The sequence below is a fragment of the Globicephala melas genome, chromosome 13, assembly GCF_963455315.2.
Source record: "Globicephala melas chromosome 13, mGloMel1.2, whole genome shotgun sequence".
Taxonomy (NCBI): Eukaryota; Metazoa; Chordata; class Mammalia; order Artiodactyla; family Delphinidae; genus Globicephala; species Globicephala melas.
Genome location: NC_083326.1, coordinates 14,372,142 through 14,390,371, shown reverse-complemented (window position 1 = coordinate 14,390,371; position 18,230 = coordinate 14,372,142). Strand labels below are relative to the sequence as shown.

At 43.5% G+C, this 18,230-nt stretch overlaps 1 protein-coding gene across 9 annotated transcripts in view; it reads right to left on the bottom strand.

Moving 5' to 3' along the window:
• The window catches only part of ZNF532 (zinc finger protein 532), a 108,740-nt gene that overhangs the window by 37,077 nt on the left and 53,433 nt on the right, over positions 1-18,230 (bottom strand). For all 9 annotated transcript variants that reach the window (XM_060310260.1, XM_060310262.1, XM_060310263.1 and 6 more), the window contains 2 exons: positions 7,529-7,710; positions 2,913-3,089 (listed from right to left, as the gene is read on the bottom strand). In XM_060310260.1, the coding sequence (XP_060166243.1) occupies positions 2,913-3,089; positions 7,529-7,710 (359 nt within the window). The remainder of the gene's footprint in view (positions 1-2,912; positions 3,090-7,528; positions 7,711-18,230) is intronic.

The following is an 18,230-nucleotide window of genomic DNA, read 5'->3' as shown; positions in this document are numbered from 1 at the left end:
CCACCACGCCGCTACTGTAGTTTTGTACCGTTTTATTTCTCAGGAACTTGCTCCAAAACTCCATCTCTTGGGACTTCCCTGGTGGCGCAGTGGTTAAGACTCTGCACTCCCAATGCAGGGGGCCTGGGTTGGATCCCTGGTCAAGGAACTAGATCCCATGTGCCGCAACTAAGAGTTCATATGCCACAACTGAGGAGCATGCACGCCACAACTAAGGAAACGGCGAGCCGCAACTAAGGAGCTTGCCTGGCGCAACCAAATAAATCTTTTTTTAAAAAAAGGAAAGAAAGAAAAGAAAAGAAACTGAGACATAAAAAATTAAACAACTTGCCAGTAAATGGCAGAGCAAATAATCTGGATTCAGGGCCCATATTCAATCACATAGCAATCAGCTGAGCACTCATGATAGGAGACCCAGGAGTGTCATGGATGAGGGCACTCAGACTCTTTAAAAAAACCAAATGAAACAAAAAAAAGAACAACTCCGTCTCATACAATTCACTTTGAAGCCCTCATTGCTCTATTTATATACATTTAGAAGAGGCAAATGGAAGGAAGGGAAAAGCACCCAAAGAAACGGCTGGTTAATCAGACGTCGAGGAAGATATAAAAAGTCACAAGACTGTATCCCCATAAAACCTAGTAGTGGACATTCAAAATGATCTTAAATTACCCAGAAAAGATTAAAGGGTGTTCAAAGTTCCCTTTGACACAGCAGGGAAACATGCCTGACCACACACTGGAAAACAAAGCACTGGAATGGTACCTGCACATAATAATCACTACATCTGTGAAATAAAAGTCTTATGTTGTGCTTTTCAAGTTGAGGTGCTGGGACTCTTCATGGGTGTATTTTCAGACTTCCATATATTCTCTAAAGGAAATGGGAGGTGGGATTTTCATATTGATCTTTAAAAATTAATGTAAATCATCTGCATAATTTTGAGTCATCTGCATAAAACCACCTTAACCAAAGATTCTGAGTCATTTGCATAAAACCAGTTAACCAAAGACTGCTGGGAGATTTCATGCCTGATGTTCTACTGGTGTGGGAGCTACTTATTTACGTGGGGCTATAACTTTAACAGAACAGAGATCTAATGTCGAACGAAAGCTTCTGGGTCAAATGTAGGCCAAGCAGCTCCCAGCATGGCACAGGAAGCCAGGCTTTATAGAGTGTGCATAGGGAAAGGTGGCACCTGTAGTACGGGTGACAATCACAGGGCCCGAGGAGCAGCATCTGCTGCTGCAGTGAGGTCTTGACTCATTACCCTGAATTAATGCTGTTAGCTGTGCTCACTGGTCTGGGAGTTTTGTTGTGTTTTACTTGTAAATTTGTTTTAGTTTTATAGTTTAAAACTCAATCATTAATGCCTATCTTTGGGCTTGCACCTGTTAAAAAACCACTGTAGTAGAGAAAAGTTTTTAAGAAAATACTGGAATGATTTTTTTCCTATACATTACTCAAATTTGAGGAATATTGTTTTAGTTTACTTTAATCGTTTGCTATGCTGTATTCCCAGGTAACAACTACTGTTCCAGATTTCATGCACATTCCAGTGAATAAAGTTTTATTTACTTGAATAAAAAAAACAAGTCAAAAACTATATTCACCGGGGGGTTGTGGGGGGAGAGAGTAGGGGGTAGGGCAGACTATGCTATTGTCCGAAAGGCTGATGACCAGGAACACCGAAGGCTGTTTAACTGACGTTTCACTAATGTCTGTCTTCGGAGTCAAGACACCAAGTCGTATGTGGATCCCCTAATTTGTAATGTGTTTCATTTTGAAGATCTACAAAGATCAGAGTGAAGGTCCTATTAGAATAAAATTCCATTTTCTCATAGTTTTTTAGTAAACAGAGTCACTTCTATCGTGTTTAGCCAATGACATTTCTCCCAAACTAAATGTTACATGAAAGCCAGACATACATAATATGGCATATCCACATATCTTCCCCCAATGCTTCCTTGATTATAGAGTTTTAGACAAAACACACCAATAGGTTTGAGGCAGCAAATCTAGCCTCACATAATTATCAAATTCCACACTGCCGCAAACAACACAGGAAGAAAGTGAACATCAGGCCGGGCATCTGATCCAGGGCTGTGTGCACATCCAGGGACCAAGGAAGCAGGGGAGGTGCCGAGGCTACGGGCTCTCCGTGTGCCAGAGAGAGGGGCCACGCGCCATGCATTTTAAAGACCTCGCCCTGCTTTATCCTCACACAAACCCGGGGACAGAAGCGTGACCCTCACTTTACAGGGGTCAGTGCCGGCCCAAGGTCACTCAGCTGGTGGGTGGCAGCAGGATTCTGACCCCAGCGCCCTCACTGCCTCGTCTTTGCGAAGCTGGCCACCACTGCAGGCGGGCAGCCCGTAACTGCCTGCTGAAGCACAAACTCAACGAGGCAAACACTGACAAAATTAAGAGCGAAATCAAGCAAAAGATGAAATTTACTTTTTACTAATCAAGGATTTACATCGGCTATGAAGTTAAATGCAGGAACCAGTGTCTTAAGTAGACTTCATCTTATAAATGTTACTGTGAAAAGTGTATAAGAAACTATGAAAATTGAAAGAGGACAGTTTTTTACAGTCTTCCAAGAACCTATTAAAATCATCTTAGAAAAAGAACAAAATCATCTTAAGAAAAAGAACAAAAATGATAAACATTCACCTGTTTAGCAGAAACTGATGACAAGCGCATGAATGGTAAGTGACATTTTAGGGCAAAGAGTCCCCCCTGGACCGGACTGAGAGGTTTAGGGAGTTACGAGCTATACTTCGCAGAGCATCAAAATCTGCACAGCAGCATAACTTTTCATATCTTAAATTATATCCCACAGAACTACCACCTCTTCTAAATTACTAATAAAGGAGTGGGGTAAAAGGCGAAAAGCAGCATGACTTACTTTGGCTCTCCTATCTTGATGCCGGGATGCTGCGTGTAGGCATGAGAATGTGTACTTGGGGCAGACTTAAACGCCATTGGACAAATAGGACACTTGTAGAAGACTTCACAGTGAGAACCTTGAATGTGAGACTTCAGTGCGGCCACATCAGAGTACACAACATTGCAATGCACACATCTGTTAGAAAATAAACACACAGTCGTTAGCACGAGACCACTAAACATGTATAACTTAACTGTGTAAAACTGGGTAAAATGAACAAATAGCCCTTTAAGGTTCTTAGGAGCTTTTTTAAGCGTGTGGGTTTTTTCTGTTTGTAACAGATCAAATTATTTTTATATATTTGAGAAGGAAGATCATGAAGAAGAAAACTAACACTCCAATGGACTATTTTCTGAGCATCTTTCAAGTTTCTAAGAATGAACATCCAGACGCCAGGCTGTGGTGAGACCAATGGACCATGGGGCCACGTCAAGGCCAGCAGCACAGCAAGACCCTACGACTGCTGGCTTTGAGAGGACCCCCGCACGCTGGATTCTGAGGTTCCCACCCATCCCCAATACCCAAAGGAAGAAAGCTTTGCTATCTAATCCTATATGCCATTGGAATCCTATATGCCATTGGACCCAGAGGAATGCATGAGTACTGGCTCCAAAGCCACAGCCGCAGTGTCGTGACCACACAGGAGGCACTGAACGTTCCTGGAGGCTACAGAGAAGGTCAACCACCTAGTGTGTTTGTCTCCTGGAAATTCAATTTAAGTACACTTACATTAGTTTAACAAATGACGTGAAAGATAAACCGTCTGAAAAACCAACCTCCCTATGTAAATTGCCTCTCTATCTAACCTCTTCTTGAATTTCTAATAATTTGATGATTAGCTCACTCCTCACTCAAATCTAGTCCTACAGAAACAAACTTTAGAACTTGGAGACACTTCCCCCCAGCCTCACCTTTCTCACGCAAGGACGCCCAGCACCCCTTAACAGTCCACCCATCTATCACCTAGTCTTCCTTCTTTGTTCACACCTGAAAATTATTTGAGAGCGGTCTCTCTGTCGACCCTCGAGGGTCTGCAGGGGCAGACCTTTCACACACCCGGCAGATGTGTCCTGGTGTGAATGTGAGGGCTGACCTGGGGGAGGAAGACTGCAGTTGGGGCTGCCTTCCAGGGGCAGCGCTCGATGGCGTTGACATCTAAGACACTTCTGTTCTTAGAACCTCCCTCCAAATTCAAGGAGCAGCTTCCAGAGTCGTACAGGAGTGACACACTCTAAATTACACGTGCTCTATAAAGCCTGCCATGTTAAGCTTTGCGGGCATTTCATAAAAATCATAATTAATGCCTTAGCATTTTAAATGACTTACGGCATCATGTTCAGCAGCATATACATTAAAAGCACTGAATATAGGAGAATAAATACAGAATGCTCCTCTGTCCTATCTACTTGACCTACTGTTTTAGGCAATAAAGCCACCCAAGCACACTGCAACAATTCTGAGTTAACTAGAACCTGGGTTTTCTTGAACAGGTTACTGATCCTCTCTGGGCTGGTTTCTCATTTGTTAAATGAGAAGAGTTGGAATAGATAATTTTTTAGTCCTTCCCAACCCTAGAAGCCAGTAATTCCTATGAAAGAGGAAGATAACACAAAACAAAAACAGATGGGTTACTAACTATTAAACAAAAGAATCTGCTACATTGTGAATCATAAAGTATTTTCCCCATCAAGAGTACAAAGGTGTATTCAAAGGGCAAAACACCAAGGAAGGGCTGTTTCTCTGAAGTCGCCTGGAGAGGAAGATTTAATCTCTAAGAAAACAAGCAGGAGGTTAGAGAACCTACAGCTGATAAAGGAGGTGGCTAAGGCTTGGTCCGAAGAGCCTCATGGAGGCCGAGGGAAAGCCCCCCTCCCCTTAACGTGAGGAAAGAAAGGAGAAAAACTTAAAAGAACTTGAAAGAAAGTTGTAAAATATCTGCCTACAAGTGGAAGAGGCCAATATGGAACGCAAATAAGACAGAAAAATAGAAGGAGAATTTGAAGGGTTCATACAGCATCCTAATGCTACTAAAAACCCAGTCTATTAATAAATATTTAATATAGCTGAAGCCCTGTGTGTTCCGGGTACCAATTAAGTTTCTCTTCATTAAAAAAAAAATTTTACAGTATACAATCCTATAATTCCCCTCCCTAGACGCAGATCTAGTGGATCAAGAAGCAGAAAAATTCAGAGAAATAAATGACTTTTACCAAGTCAACCAGAAGCTAGAAATGGCCTCCTCACTATCTGGGAGACGCAGTGTATGATCAGGAAGAGAGCAGACAAGGCACCAAACCAGGAAGAGGCTGGGATCCTGACACAGTCAGGCTGGGAGCCACGCCAGAGAGGCTCCTCCGGCTAAAAATGAAATAAAGAAGTTTTTTAATTGGAAAAACTATAAAGCCAAAGAAGGAGGGGAAAATGTACAAGGTCAAGGGGCTGCTGAACCCCAGACAAGTAGCAGACTGGACCATTATTTGAAACAACAGGAAAAAAACTCAGGTCGCATTCTGTTCTATTACCTAAAGAGGTAAACATGAACTAAACTTCAGAATGTACAAACACAGTGTTTTTTTATAGCTCTTGTAACCCCTCAAATGCAAGAAAAAAAGTCTATACTAAACACAGAAATTTTAGTAAAAATTCAAAGTGCCAAATTTAAGCAACTCTGTGAATGAGGGGGGAAAAAAAAGAAAAGAAAAGCAAGAGATGGTCTTTTCCAAGTTGAGTTAATTACTTTTAGCTTGCCGGCAGAGCTTTTGTTTTAATTTAGAAAAGATACCAGGAATAGAGCTTCCCTGGTGGCGCAGTAGTTGAGAGTCCGCCTGCTGATGCAGGGGACACGGGTTCGTGCCCCGGTCCAGGAAGATCCCACATGCCGCAGAGCGGCTGGACCTGTGAGCCACGGCCGCTGAGCTGAGCCTGTGCTCCGCAACAGGAGAGGCCACAACAGTGAGAGGCCCGCGTACCGCAGGAAAAAAAAAAAAAAAAAAGATACCAGGAATAGCTAGCATTATAGGAGTCTTACTTCCTTTATTCATTCCAACTTAAGTTCACTTTCATTATATTAGAAAAACCAACTATAAATATCTGAGGAAATTGGCATCCGTTAAAAGAACTGCACTTGTAGTTTTACATTAAATAAAGAATCCAGTAATAAGAGTTTCAAAACATGGGATAAGAACCAAAGTATCACTGTGTATGAATTCTGTGGAATCAAGGGCACCTTCAATGTGGAACATTCCTCTTAAGCACTTAGCATGCTTTTGGACTATCCTGTTTTGCTCTGTAACATGCCCACAGAGATGGAGGCAAACGTCACACCCATTTTACAGACAGGGCACCAAGGCACGAAGAACACATGAATTACCACACAATGAGGAGCCTAACTGGTACAAAAACCCTGGTTTCTAAGTTTCCAAACCAAAGGTTTTCTACTAGGGTGGTTGCCAATCCATTAAATATCTGTGCATCACAGGTTTGGAGGCGTGAGATAAAAATGTGAAATAAGTCTTAGTGTTAGAAGAATGGACTGAACCACCTAGAAATTGGTGATGCCATAACGTAAATTTAACTGAAATAAAACTTTTAAATCATACCGACTGGCCTTCATTTTTATAAAACATCATATCTGTATCACAACTAAAAGAAAAAAAATAATTGTATATTAACAGTCTAACATTAACAATACCAGGTGAACAAATGTTCAAGTTTAAGATAAATACACAATACAGTAATACCTCTATTAACAAAGACACTGTATATCAATGACGTGTTTTCTGGGTGGACCTTCACTGGATCAAAATGTACAGGAATAAAATCTTTCTAAAAGGTACAGGAATGCATTTCAGAAGGTCACAAAGTGGAGGATCAAGTTCAAATGCATCATCGCTCGATACGAAACTAACATTTAGATTTGTCAGATGTAAAAGACTAAACTAACATTAGCCTTGTCAGATGTTGTAAAAGACACATCTGAGAATATTAGGGGGCAGTGAAAGGGGTCACGGTTAAGATGTGCAGAGATGAGGGAGAAGCCTGGACTCAGGTAATGGAGAAGAAGGAATAAAGGAAGGTGATCTGGGGTGGAAGGCTCTTCCACAACGAGCGGTGGTAGGAAAGGACACACACCCAATCCTTTAACAAGACAAGATAAAAGTAAGGGACCATCCATACCCTTTCTGTTTTGATGAGAGCAAGTATTCAGAGGTACAGAAACGCACTGCATTCTTGCAGGGCTTAAAATGCAGAGAGCGTGACAACAGAAGTATGCTAGAAAGGGTACAGAAAGTATAAAGGCTCTAACAGTCAATCAAGGCCAGACCTTACCACCTGCACACTTTTGCTTAGAAGGATGGGTCCCATTGACCCTCGGCTTCGTGTGGACCAGAGTCAATACCACATTACAGGATTCACACAGATCAACTCGACTACAAATGAGCCAGGTTCCCAGAGGATCTGTTAATCGAGGTATCACTGTATGACCCTGAAAACGATGTGCACAGACCACTCAGAACCCTGTGCCCTCAGACGTGAATAAGCTTTATTTGCACAGAAATGAATGATATACTGACCGAAAACCAACTCTCCGCGTGTAGTGCAGACAGTTCTTGGTGACGTGGGTCTGGAAGTGCACCGACCTGCAGATGGCCCCGCACTCGGGGCAGGTGTAGGGAGATTTGTGCTGGTGGATTCTCTGATGAGATGCGTAACTGCACTGGTTAGGAAGCAGCATCTGGCAGACAGTGCAAGTCTTCTAAATAAACCAAAGGGGGAAACAGGGTTGGTCCTACGAAGTATTTTCTAATATGCAAAGAAGCTTGGTTAAACCTCAAAATAAGTATACAGCGGTCATTTCAAATACTAGGATAATTGATTTCCAAAGAAAAAGCAAACTTAAAAGTTAAATGGTCAATGTAAAATGTCCCTGTAAAATACAGACAATATGTACTATGTAGTCATGCTCATCCCAAAGTACGATGTAAAGAGACTGTTAGCATTAGGTAGACTTCCAATTTTGTTACGTTTACATTTTTTTTTTTAGTGTGAAGAAGAGGTATCCTTATAAAGTATGTTAGTAAATCTACTTTAATGTATAATTAACTTTAAAATACAAGTTTATGGGCATCTATCTTGACAGTAGAGCTCCCACAACTCAAAAAAGTTTCTTCAAAATAATAAAAATTAATTAGTGGTTAATCCAGCTTTCTTTCTTTCTTTAATTTTTTTCACTTCAGTTATTTGAGATCTGAAACACAGGAATGCAAAAAGAATGGCCGCAGCAATCAGTTGTTCTTTTTTGCACATGAACTGGCTTCTTAAGTGGATGAACTGATCATTATGACTTATGATTAAAACCAACGAACCAAGTTTAGATACATAAATTCAGATATGAAATTGAAACTTCACAGAGCTTAAAATCTAATCACATATAAACTAAAACAGACTGAAATCCTCTGTGGAAAGGGCTCTACACCATTCACTAACCAGGAAAACCTGGAACACACTACATCGTTTTCATCCCCTTAGATATAAGCACTAAACAAACATGGCATGTTTTTAAAACACAAAAAACTCAAAGTAAATATAAATAGAGAACTCAATTACTTCCATTCCAAAAATAAACCTAACATAGCAGAAGATAAAATGTGTCTGAATACTATCTGGACATTCGTGCCACAAGTACCTACTACTACCTTCTAAAATGTGTAATTTTTATTAAAGTCAGTTAAAGAAAGCCTCAAAATATAGACTCCAGCTAAAACTGAAACAATCTTTTGTACTGACAACAGAATTAAGACATTTTCAAAAGACTTTTTATTCTTTCAGCTATTGCAAACAAATTAAGGTTTAAACTTCTGAGGAACCTAAACTAAGAAAAATCAGAAACTCACTTGAAAACTCTTTCTTGGTTCTCTCCTGAAAGGCCTAAGTTACAAAGTTTATCCCAAAAAATGTTTATTGCAGTCACAAAATAAGAACATTACAGGCAGCTATGATGAGGTTAAGCATCATTTAAAAATAGCATTCCTTTTCTAATAACACATATTCCAAAGCCACAGCAACGAAAACCAATCAACAGATGCATTAATTATAAGATCCTGGTGACACCTACATTATCACAGGTAGTCTGTTTCTTTGAATGAAGGTTTTCTATTCGCTTTTACCACACCGTCATTCATCCCAGGCAGTGAATGATAATGTCTGAATTTCCACAGACATCTCAGAATGTCTTGCACTTACTTAGGAATAAAACCAGTGTTTTCTACACTCAAGTCAAAACATTTTATGTTTATCATATGTATTGAGCCCATTCCGCTCTAAGCCAAGTGGTGAACTAGGTCCTTTAAACAGATGAACTTCGATACATCACCTCATCTGATTCTCATCATAACCTATGACGTGGATAATATTATCTCCAGTTTACAGATGAGGAAATGAGGTTTAGAGAAGTTAAGAAACTTGCCAAGATCTCACAGCTATGAGGTGGAAGAACCGGGATTTGAACTGGGCTCTGAATAATTAATTCCAAGGCCAAGGGAGGAGTAGGGTGGGGGTCCACAAGGAATAAACAAGCAAAAACGCGCCCCCCACCCCCCACTCCCCCCGCCCCCCGCCGCCGGGCAAATGCACGTGAAGGACAGAGGACCGCTGTCAGGGTTACAGGCCATCCCCCAATCCACCTCCGCAGCTTCTCCTTCTCGGAGAGTGATGTGGTTCTACCACTTTTATTATAGGGAGAGACAGCAACAAAAATAAAAACAGGAGATCTAAAAAGGAGACAAAGTATGTGCTCCTTAAAGCTGAAGAGAAGTTTCACATGATCTCTCATCAAGACATGTTAACAAACACCCTTCACGATACACATAAAATTCACAATGAATTACTTAAACACGCTCCCCTACTGGATGCCCGTATGTTTGTAACACACGTAACTATAAAAATAGTTATGGACCGGTTGGTGGGTGAAAGAGCTCTGTTACTAGCAGGTCAACTAAAATAAGTATCAAAATTATTCAAGAAGAGGTTTTGTTAATTAAAGTGCTCTTTACGATAGAAATGTCTGACTGCAAAGACTATGAAAAATGCTTTTAGAGTAACAAGGTCACCCAATTACCAACCTTTCAATAGCGACCTCTCTCGCACCAGTCCTTGGAGAGGGGACGCATTCCCTTCACACTGCACTGTGCAGCGGGGCGCTCCCTGTGGCCCCAGGGCTCTGTGAGAGCAGGCGGCAGCCTCTGCCCTCCCTGTCCCCTCCACCACTGATGAGCTACAGGAATCTGCACTCAGCCATTTCCATGGGCTGAGGCGCCTCACCCACTGTAGGTACAGAAAGAAGTACAGGCGAGGGTGGGAGCCAGAGTGGGCTACAGCCCCAAATCACAGTGCTTCCATATTGCTGAAATGGGAGAATTCAGTGCCTGGGAAATCACATCAGATTAAGTTCTACTCTTTAGTTTGCACACACAGATGCATGTGTATTTGTGCGCAGACTCTGTGCTGACTCCCACGTTTCCGTTTACCTGTTCCCACTCCATTCCATCTTGAGAACAAGCAAGTTGTCTGGACTGCAGACGTTCTCTTCCTGGATACTTGTGTGCTAGCAATAGTTTTAGGGTTTACCTAATTGCTCTCCCTCCAGTTTTATCCACCGCCCCTGTTTTAGATAATGTGCCCTCTCTGCTTCCTGAGACAACGGTGACAGATCTTCACAGCACAGAGGAGCAGATGCCATTAGCTTCTCTGGGATACTGGGAATTCACAGTGATGACACACGTTCTCTGGATCTGGGGAGATGCATTTGAGGATGGGGGCAGGCCAGGATTTCTCTGTGGTCTACAAGAATCTGACTGTCTTTTTTTCCTTACTTTAAATCAAAGAAACAAAAATGTATCTTAAAACACTAACTCTCTACTATACAAGCTGAGGCTACTTTCGACAGGATAAAGCAGTTTAATGTGACAGGACCTGCCTTCTGAACAGAAAACAGTATAATAAAATGCACTTAAATAGTCTCGTGTGTCTTTTGACAGTTTACTTATGTCATCTGAAAATGGAAAACGTTTGCAGTACTTAGGTAATAAGCGGTTAATTTCTAGTCTGGGGCAGACTCATTTGCTCAGAGAACTGCTACTTTTTAAACTAAAACATTATTTTTCAATACTCAGGTAACATGAGAAAGCTGAAAATAAAGCTGAAAAGTAATCACACTCACACTTGACAGCTACCTGCATTGCACTCTTCTCTGCCCAATCCTGGCACAGAGAGTGAAGGCTAGGCCTCCAACGCAGGCTGTGAGGAACGGGGTACACTGGGGCCCTGGTAAGGATTCAGATAGCCCTAGGGCTCGGCACCCTCTCTGTATACAGGAGGAATTATCTGAGTAACAAGGAAAACAATTCTATGTGTTTCACCTCATGTTTTAGGGAGAAGAGGAGCAAGGGAAAAGATGAGGAAGGCTCGGGAAATGTGAGTAAATATAGCATCTACTCATGCTTAAATTTCAAACAGACCAAAAGCCTGTGACAGCATGAGACCCACTGATCCAGAGGTCAAAACACTGTCAACTTAACAGTCAGCCCAGATGCTAAGTACACTGTTTCTGCCTCACTGACAGCAGTTTTGTAATTTTCCATCTACAGTATAATTACCAAATAATAGTAATAATAATAAAAGTATACCAGTTTGTTTTCTGGCTCTCACTGTCACCCAGTTTCACAATGAGAACACAGACAAAGCACTGCATTTCAGATCTCAGTTAAATGGAAGTAACACAAAGCAAGCATTATAGCAGAAATAACTGTATATACCATTGTTCCCAATGCTAGCTGTTGGTGCTGGTTTTGTCCTCAAATCATTCTGCACTAAAAATCCCTAATAAAAGTTGACAGTGAAATGAGCAAATTCGCAGAAAGCAGTATGGTCCACACATATAATCCACTCAGATGACAATCGCTCAAGAAGACGGATAAATTAAGAGTTGATAACATTAAACTATCAACTGGGACAGGACTAGCCTGACCAAAATTAATAGTAAACGTTTAGGAGAGCAGGGCCAAAAACCAAGCTAATGATGGTGTTTGGGGTGGGCGTGGGAACTGAGGCGGCCCCACGGCCTCCAGAAGCAACTGCTGGAGCAGAGTACGTCTAGAAATGAGACCTGGGGGAGGCTGCTCGGGATAATTTAATACACCTGGTATGTTCTAGTAATGATGCCCATAAACTCCCTGAACATGAACTGAATCAGCAACCCCCCAAAATAAGGACCGTGGCAGATAAGTCACCTTCACTTGCACCCTTGAAGCTAATCTGAATGTAACCCCAGGGTCCATTGTCAGAAGACTCCTATGGTCCCTGCAGCTGTAAAGTTCTATGCTTCTACATCTTAGGTTACCAGCATCAGAAACTGGAAAGAATAGCTAGCAATAAAGAAATCTTGCCTCAGGTTCTGAGTTGGCCACTGATTGGGCATTTGTCTCTTCAACTGTAAAATAAAAGAGTTGAGCAAAGGACCTATGACATCCTCTGATTCTACGGCTGATACAGATTCTACGGGAAGAAAACTGATTTTACCAATTCGGAGGTTATAATACGCGCTTCCAGTCTGTACTTGGCTAAGTTTAGTTGTGGTTTTACCAAGAGGTGAAGCAACAACATTCCAATAAGTTTAATTTTCAATTATTAAAACTACAGTTGTCAGCTCTTAACTACTTCATGGAGAGGAGGGAAACTTCTCTAGCCCCTCCACCCACTCCTTTTTCTCAGTGTGCCCCAAGGCAGGAATTATAAATGAGATAGGGTGGAACATAAACCGACAACCAGGGCAGTTTTACCGGGGTTAGAAGTCGATGTCCACGTGCTCCACTCTTATTGCACCGCTTGGTTCAGGGCGGCTGGGAGGGCATGACCCATCCCAGATGCTCCATCGCACCCCCACTCCTCGGGGCTTGCTCCTCGGCAGGGTAAGCAGACGGAGGCAGGGCAGACTAACCTGGGCCCGAGCTTGCCTGGGGTCCTGGCTCGGATTCAGGCTCGGGGGATGCAGGGTGAAGAGGGCTTCCAGCTGAACCACAGCTTCCCACCCGGCTCGCCACAGAGACCTGCATGCGGGTTTGCTGAGCACAGGGCCAGCGAATGACAAAGCGGCACTCTGAGTCCCTGAGTCCATCATTCCCTTGTATAGACTGGCCACAGAATACCTTTAAGAGAAGGAGTAACTGACAAGGCAGAATTCGGCAAATGCCACCCAAACCTTACTTTATCCCATGACATGCTGGCTCCAGAGCCTGAGCACGTATGTACGGGGTGACGGTGAGAGGAGTTTCGCACAGACAGCCACAGCTGGTGTCAAAAGAAAAAGAAACCCTTCACCGGGTTCAAACAAGCACCCCTGGACCAACTTGGAAAAGGAGCCTTTCGAACCATAAACAGGGGTGAAAATATAAATGGGGAGAAAATGAAAGATAAAAAGAGAAGGGAGATGGTGCCTGCACTAAACCGAGAAGTCATTCTCAACAGAAAGGCTGAGGTCTGAAGAGGCCGCGTTCAACACATATGAAAGGGAGAAGAAGAGACGCTCACTCCTGACAGCTGCCACAGATAGGCCAAGATGGAGGTGACCTCACTGAGCAGGGGACATGCCTCAGGCTCAAAGAGGAGAGGAGTCCAGAGTCAAGTGGAATGCTGTCGTCCCAGGAAGCCTGACTCCAAAAAGCGCCTGAGAACCACAGGCCGGAGGGCCTCAGGCAGAGCCCAGTGACGTAACCACACATTCTCTCCTGGAGGAGCTGTATTTGAAAAAGTAGAGTGAAACTTCCACTTCAAGGGAAATGGAATAGAAGCACCTCTCTCTATTCCTTCCACTAAGTACAACTAACACTCCTGGGCGTTATATATACAACAAACATAATGAGGCTCTGGAAGGCAGAGAGGAGGCAGGCTGGCGAGGCTCCTCAGGTCCCTAGTGATGAGTTCTCCGGGGTTCTTTTTGCCTCACGGATCCCAGATTTGGAGCTGAGGAAACGGGGAACCCAGGAACGCCAAGGGGCACAGACAAAAAAATCCCCAACAAAAGCCTGCTATCTTTAGCCAAAGGATCCGGAAAGGGGAAGCCTAGCAAAAGACAATTACTGCTCTACTCCAGCCAAACACCCCAGGAAGCACTGCGCCCTCACCCATAGCACGCCAAGTCCAGGTGGAGCCCAGACCTCCGCTCCTGAGGCTGTAATAAGGTGTCCTAGTACCCTCACCCAGATGGTATCAGAGATGGCAGCAGGGAAGTGGGACCTTCATCCCTACCAAGTGATAATGAGTCCCTCCACCAGCCCAGCGAGTGTTTAAAAAAAAATCCCAAAAAAAGAGATCTCCAGGCCCAGATGGTTTCACTGAAGAATTCTATCAAATATTTAAAGAAAATCTAACACCAGTTATAAGTCCCTTCCTATATGAATACAGATGCAAAATACTAACAAAATATTAGCAAATATAATTCACAATATATAAAAAGAATTACACACCTTGATCAAGTGGGATTCATCCCAGAGATGCAAGGTTGGTTCAATATCTGAAAAATAATCAATATAATCTTTCCCCCCAAAAAATACCCTAAATCCAATAACGAGTTTAACAAAGACAAGGGATACATGATAAATACACAAAAATTAATTGTGTTTCCATATATTAGCAACGAACATGTGAACACTGAAAAATATAATACCATTTACACCTGCCCACGTGCAAGGGGGGCAGGGGGGAGGGGAAGCACCAACAAAACGTAAAGAAAGAAGGAAAGCAAGCAAACAAAACATGTATAGGGCTTGTATGATAAAAACTACAAAATGATAAATCAAAGAAGATCGAAATAAATGGAGAGACATTCTTTGTTCATAGACTGAAAGACTCAACATAATAAAGAAAAGACTTCCCCCCAAATTGATATACAGGTTTAACATAATTCCTATCAAAATCCCAACAAGAATTTTTTGGTAGATTATAGACAAGACTCTTCTAAAATATATATGGAAAGGCAAAATAACCAGAATAGCTACAAAACGATTTTGAGAGGAAAGAATAAAGTTGGAGGAGTCAGTCCACCAGAGTCCCAGAAATGCCTCCACAAATATGCCAGCTGACGTCTGACAAACTGCAAAGGCAATTCAATGGAGGAAAGGCAGCCTTCTCGACAAGTGGTACTGGAGAAAAAGGACATGCATGGGGCAAAAGAAATCTCCATCCAAGTCTCACACATTATACAAAACTAACCCAAAACGGGTCACAGACTTAAACGCAAATCATAACACTGAACCTTTTTTAGAAAAAAAACATAAAAGAAGGTTCTCAGGATCTACAGCAAAGTGAACTTAGACCTGACACCAAAAGCACAGGCCGTAACAGAGAAAACTGATAAATGGGACTTCATCAAAATTAAAAACATTTATTCTGCCAAAGACCTCATAAGATGAAAAGACAAGCCACAGACTGGGAGAAAAGACTTGCAAACACATACCGACACAGGACCAGTATCTAAAATATATCAAGAACTCTTAACACTCAACAGTAAAAACAAACAAAAAAACGAATTAGAAAATGGACAGAAGAAGAGACATTTCACCAAAAAGGATAGGCAGATGGCAAATAAACACAAAAAGGTATTCAACATTATTAGCTATGGAGGACACACAAATTAAAACCACAAGATATCACTACACACCTATCCGGATGGCTAAAATACGAAATGATGCCACCACCAAATGTCGGTGACGATGTGGAGAAACTAGACCACTAATACACTGCTCTTGAGATTCAAAATTGTACAGCCGCTGTGGAAAAGAATTTCTTGTGAATATAAATATGCAACTACCATACAACCCAGCACACAAAAGGATTTACCCCCGAGAAAGGAAAACTTACGTTCCCACAAAAACCTGCAGACAAATGTTTGTGGCAGCTTTATTCATAATAGCCCCAAACTGGGAACAAACTAGTGATACATCCAACAACCTGGATGAATCTCCAGGGAATTACGCTGAGTGGAAAAAAGCCAGTCTCAAAGGCTACATACGGTATGACTCCATTTATATAACATTTCTGAAATGACAAGATTATAGAAAGGAGAAGAGATTAGTGGCTCCTAGGGGTTAAGAGGGAGGCAGGGGTGGGAGGGAGGTGACTGGGGCTCTAAAAAGGCAATATGAGGGACTCTTATGGTCGTGGAAGGGCTCTACGTGTTGACAGCATCAGTGCCAACAGCCTGGATATGATACAGTTTAATAGTTTTGCAAGATGTTACCATTGGGGGAAACTGGGTAAAGGGTACACAGGATACCTCTGTATTATTTCCTACCATAATCTACAATTACCTCAAAATAAAAAGTTTAATTTGAAAATGGGATGATCTGAGAAGACTCAAGGTGTTAATTAGCACGGAATACTTTCGGCATTATCACATAAAATTTTTTAACTACCTTGGCAATTATAAGTAGGAGGTGGGCAGGAGAAAGGAAGGGAGGAATAGGAAAATCCCTGATGGGAGGCAGGAAGGGAAGGAGGAAGGAATATCCCCGCTGTCAGTGAACCGGCACACCTTTCTCTAGGTCTGGTAAACTCACACGTGGAAAGGCACGGAGCAAGGGCCCGGGGGGCCTGTTAGTCTTGCCAGGGCCCTGAGGTCACACCCTTTAACCTCCAGAATCAACGCTAGCTGGGGTCAGTACAGGAAGCTGTTGTACATGACTCTAAGCCTATGTGCAGACGTAGGGAAGCCCGGCCTGGGCAGACCTGAGAAGAGCCAGAAGAGAAAACGGGCAGCTGCGGGCCCGCGGCTGACCCTGTAACGGTCCCCACCCCCGGGGCAGTGAGGCAGCCTGCTCCGGCTCAAGTTCACGCACGAGTCACCAGGAACGGGGAGGCCAACGGAGAAACGGAAAGCAAGACAGAAAGAAGGCACTCAGGCAAAGACTGGTGCTTGAGGTGCCCTTAGATCTTCTTACAAAATTGAGAAGTTGAACTATGTGTTGTAAGTGCCCTCGTCAGAGAGGAAACAGTTTATACAGGTGGACTTTTTCCCCCCCACTTAAATTTAAGTTCACAAACTGTAAACCGGCCAGCGGTTGTGTGAATAGCAAACTGGAGAAGACGAAATGAAGAATTTTTCTCTTTTCTCTCCCGTCCTTCCTGTCTTCAGCCCCAGCCTCCCATCGCCATGGGTACCTGATGCCGCGCCAGGGGCCAACCACAGGTGGGGACCACCCGAGCTCCCGCTACACTTGAGGCTAGGACAGCAGGAGCTGCACGGATGCCACTGGCCTCCTGGGCTGCAGGAGAGACTCGAGGAAGGTGTTAAGGAGGCTGAAGAAGGGGCAGCCGCTCCGCACCCAGGGGCGCAGGCTGGGCGGCCGGGTGACAGACCAGACCAGGCTGCCCCTGGGTGCGCAGAGCCCCCGGCAGAGCCTGAGAAGAGTGGCAAGTTGTGGAGGGGATACCGTGGTGAAGGGCAGGGTTTGGGTGAAAGCAGGGGCACTAGGAGCGGGAGACGTGCCTCGGGGTGTGCTGGCGCTGCCAGCCAGGCGGTGGCTGGCTCAGGCGGCAGCTGAAGCTCACTCGACAGAAATGCTCTTCTCGGGTGGGCTGAGTGGACCCTAGCTCGGCAGAGTCAGAGGAAGGAACCAGAACAAGGTGACTGTCCGGCCTAGTATGACCTGGCCCTGGAGTTAACATATATTCTGCCCTGACTCATCCCTCAGTGCTCCAGGGGAAACGGGGGAGCTGCGCTACACACCTGTCCCAGCAAAATACAAAGAGTCAAGGCAAAGCAACCACCCACACAAGAAGAGACGTCAATCTCTTTCCCTGAGGGAAAGCGCTTCCCTATTTGACCCCGGTTCAGCGGATGAGCCTAAATGGTTAACAGAGAACAAAAACGAGGGGAAAACAGGGAAGAAAAGGTCCCCAAGGGAACAGACATCTCTCAAGGCAGCTCCACATGCCAATACGGACCAGCACACGTGAGCCGGGACATACTCCACCACCTGCACAAAATACCAGCAGAACAGAGAGAACTACGGAAACGGCTTTTTCTTTTTTTTTTTTTTTTAACTGCATCCTTTTAAGACAGAAGGAAAGACTGCCCCTTTGATGAAGCGGTGACCAGGTAAGAGGAACCCAGAAAGAACCCAAGCCCTGTCACCAGGACGCGCTTGGGGGGTGCAACAATCACTTCTTCCTGAACCAGCTTAACCACCTGAGCGCTTTACCGTCAGAGCCAATGACACATGT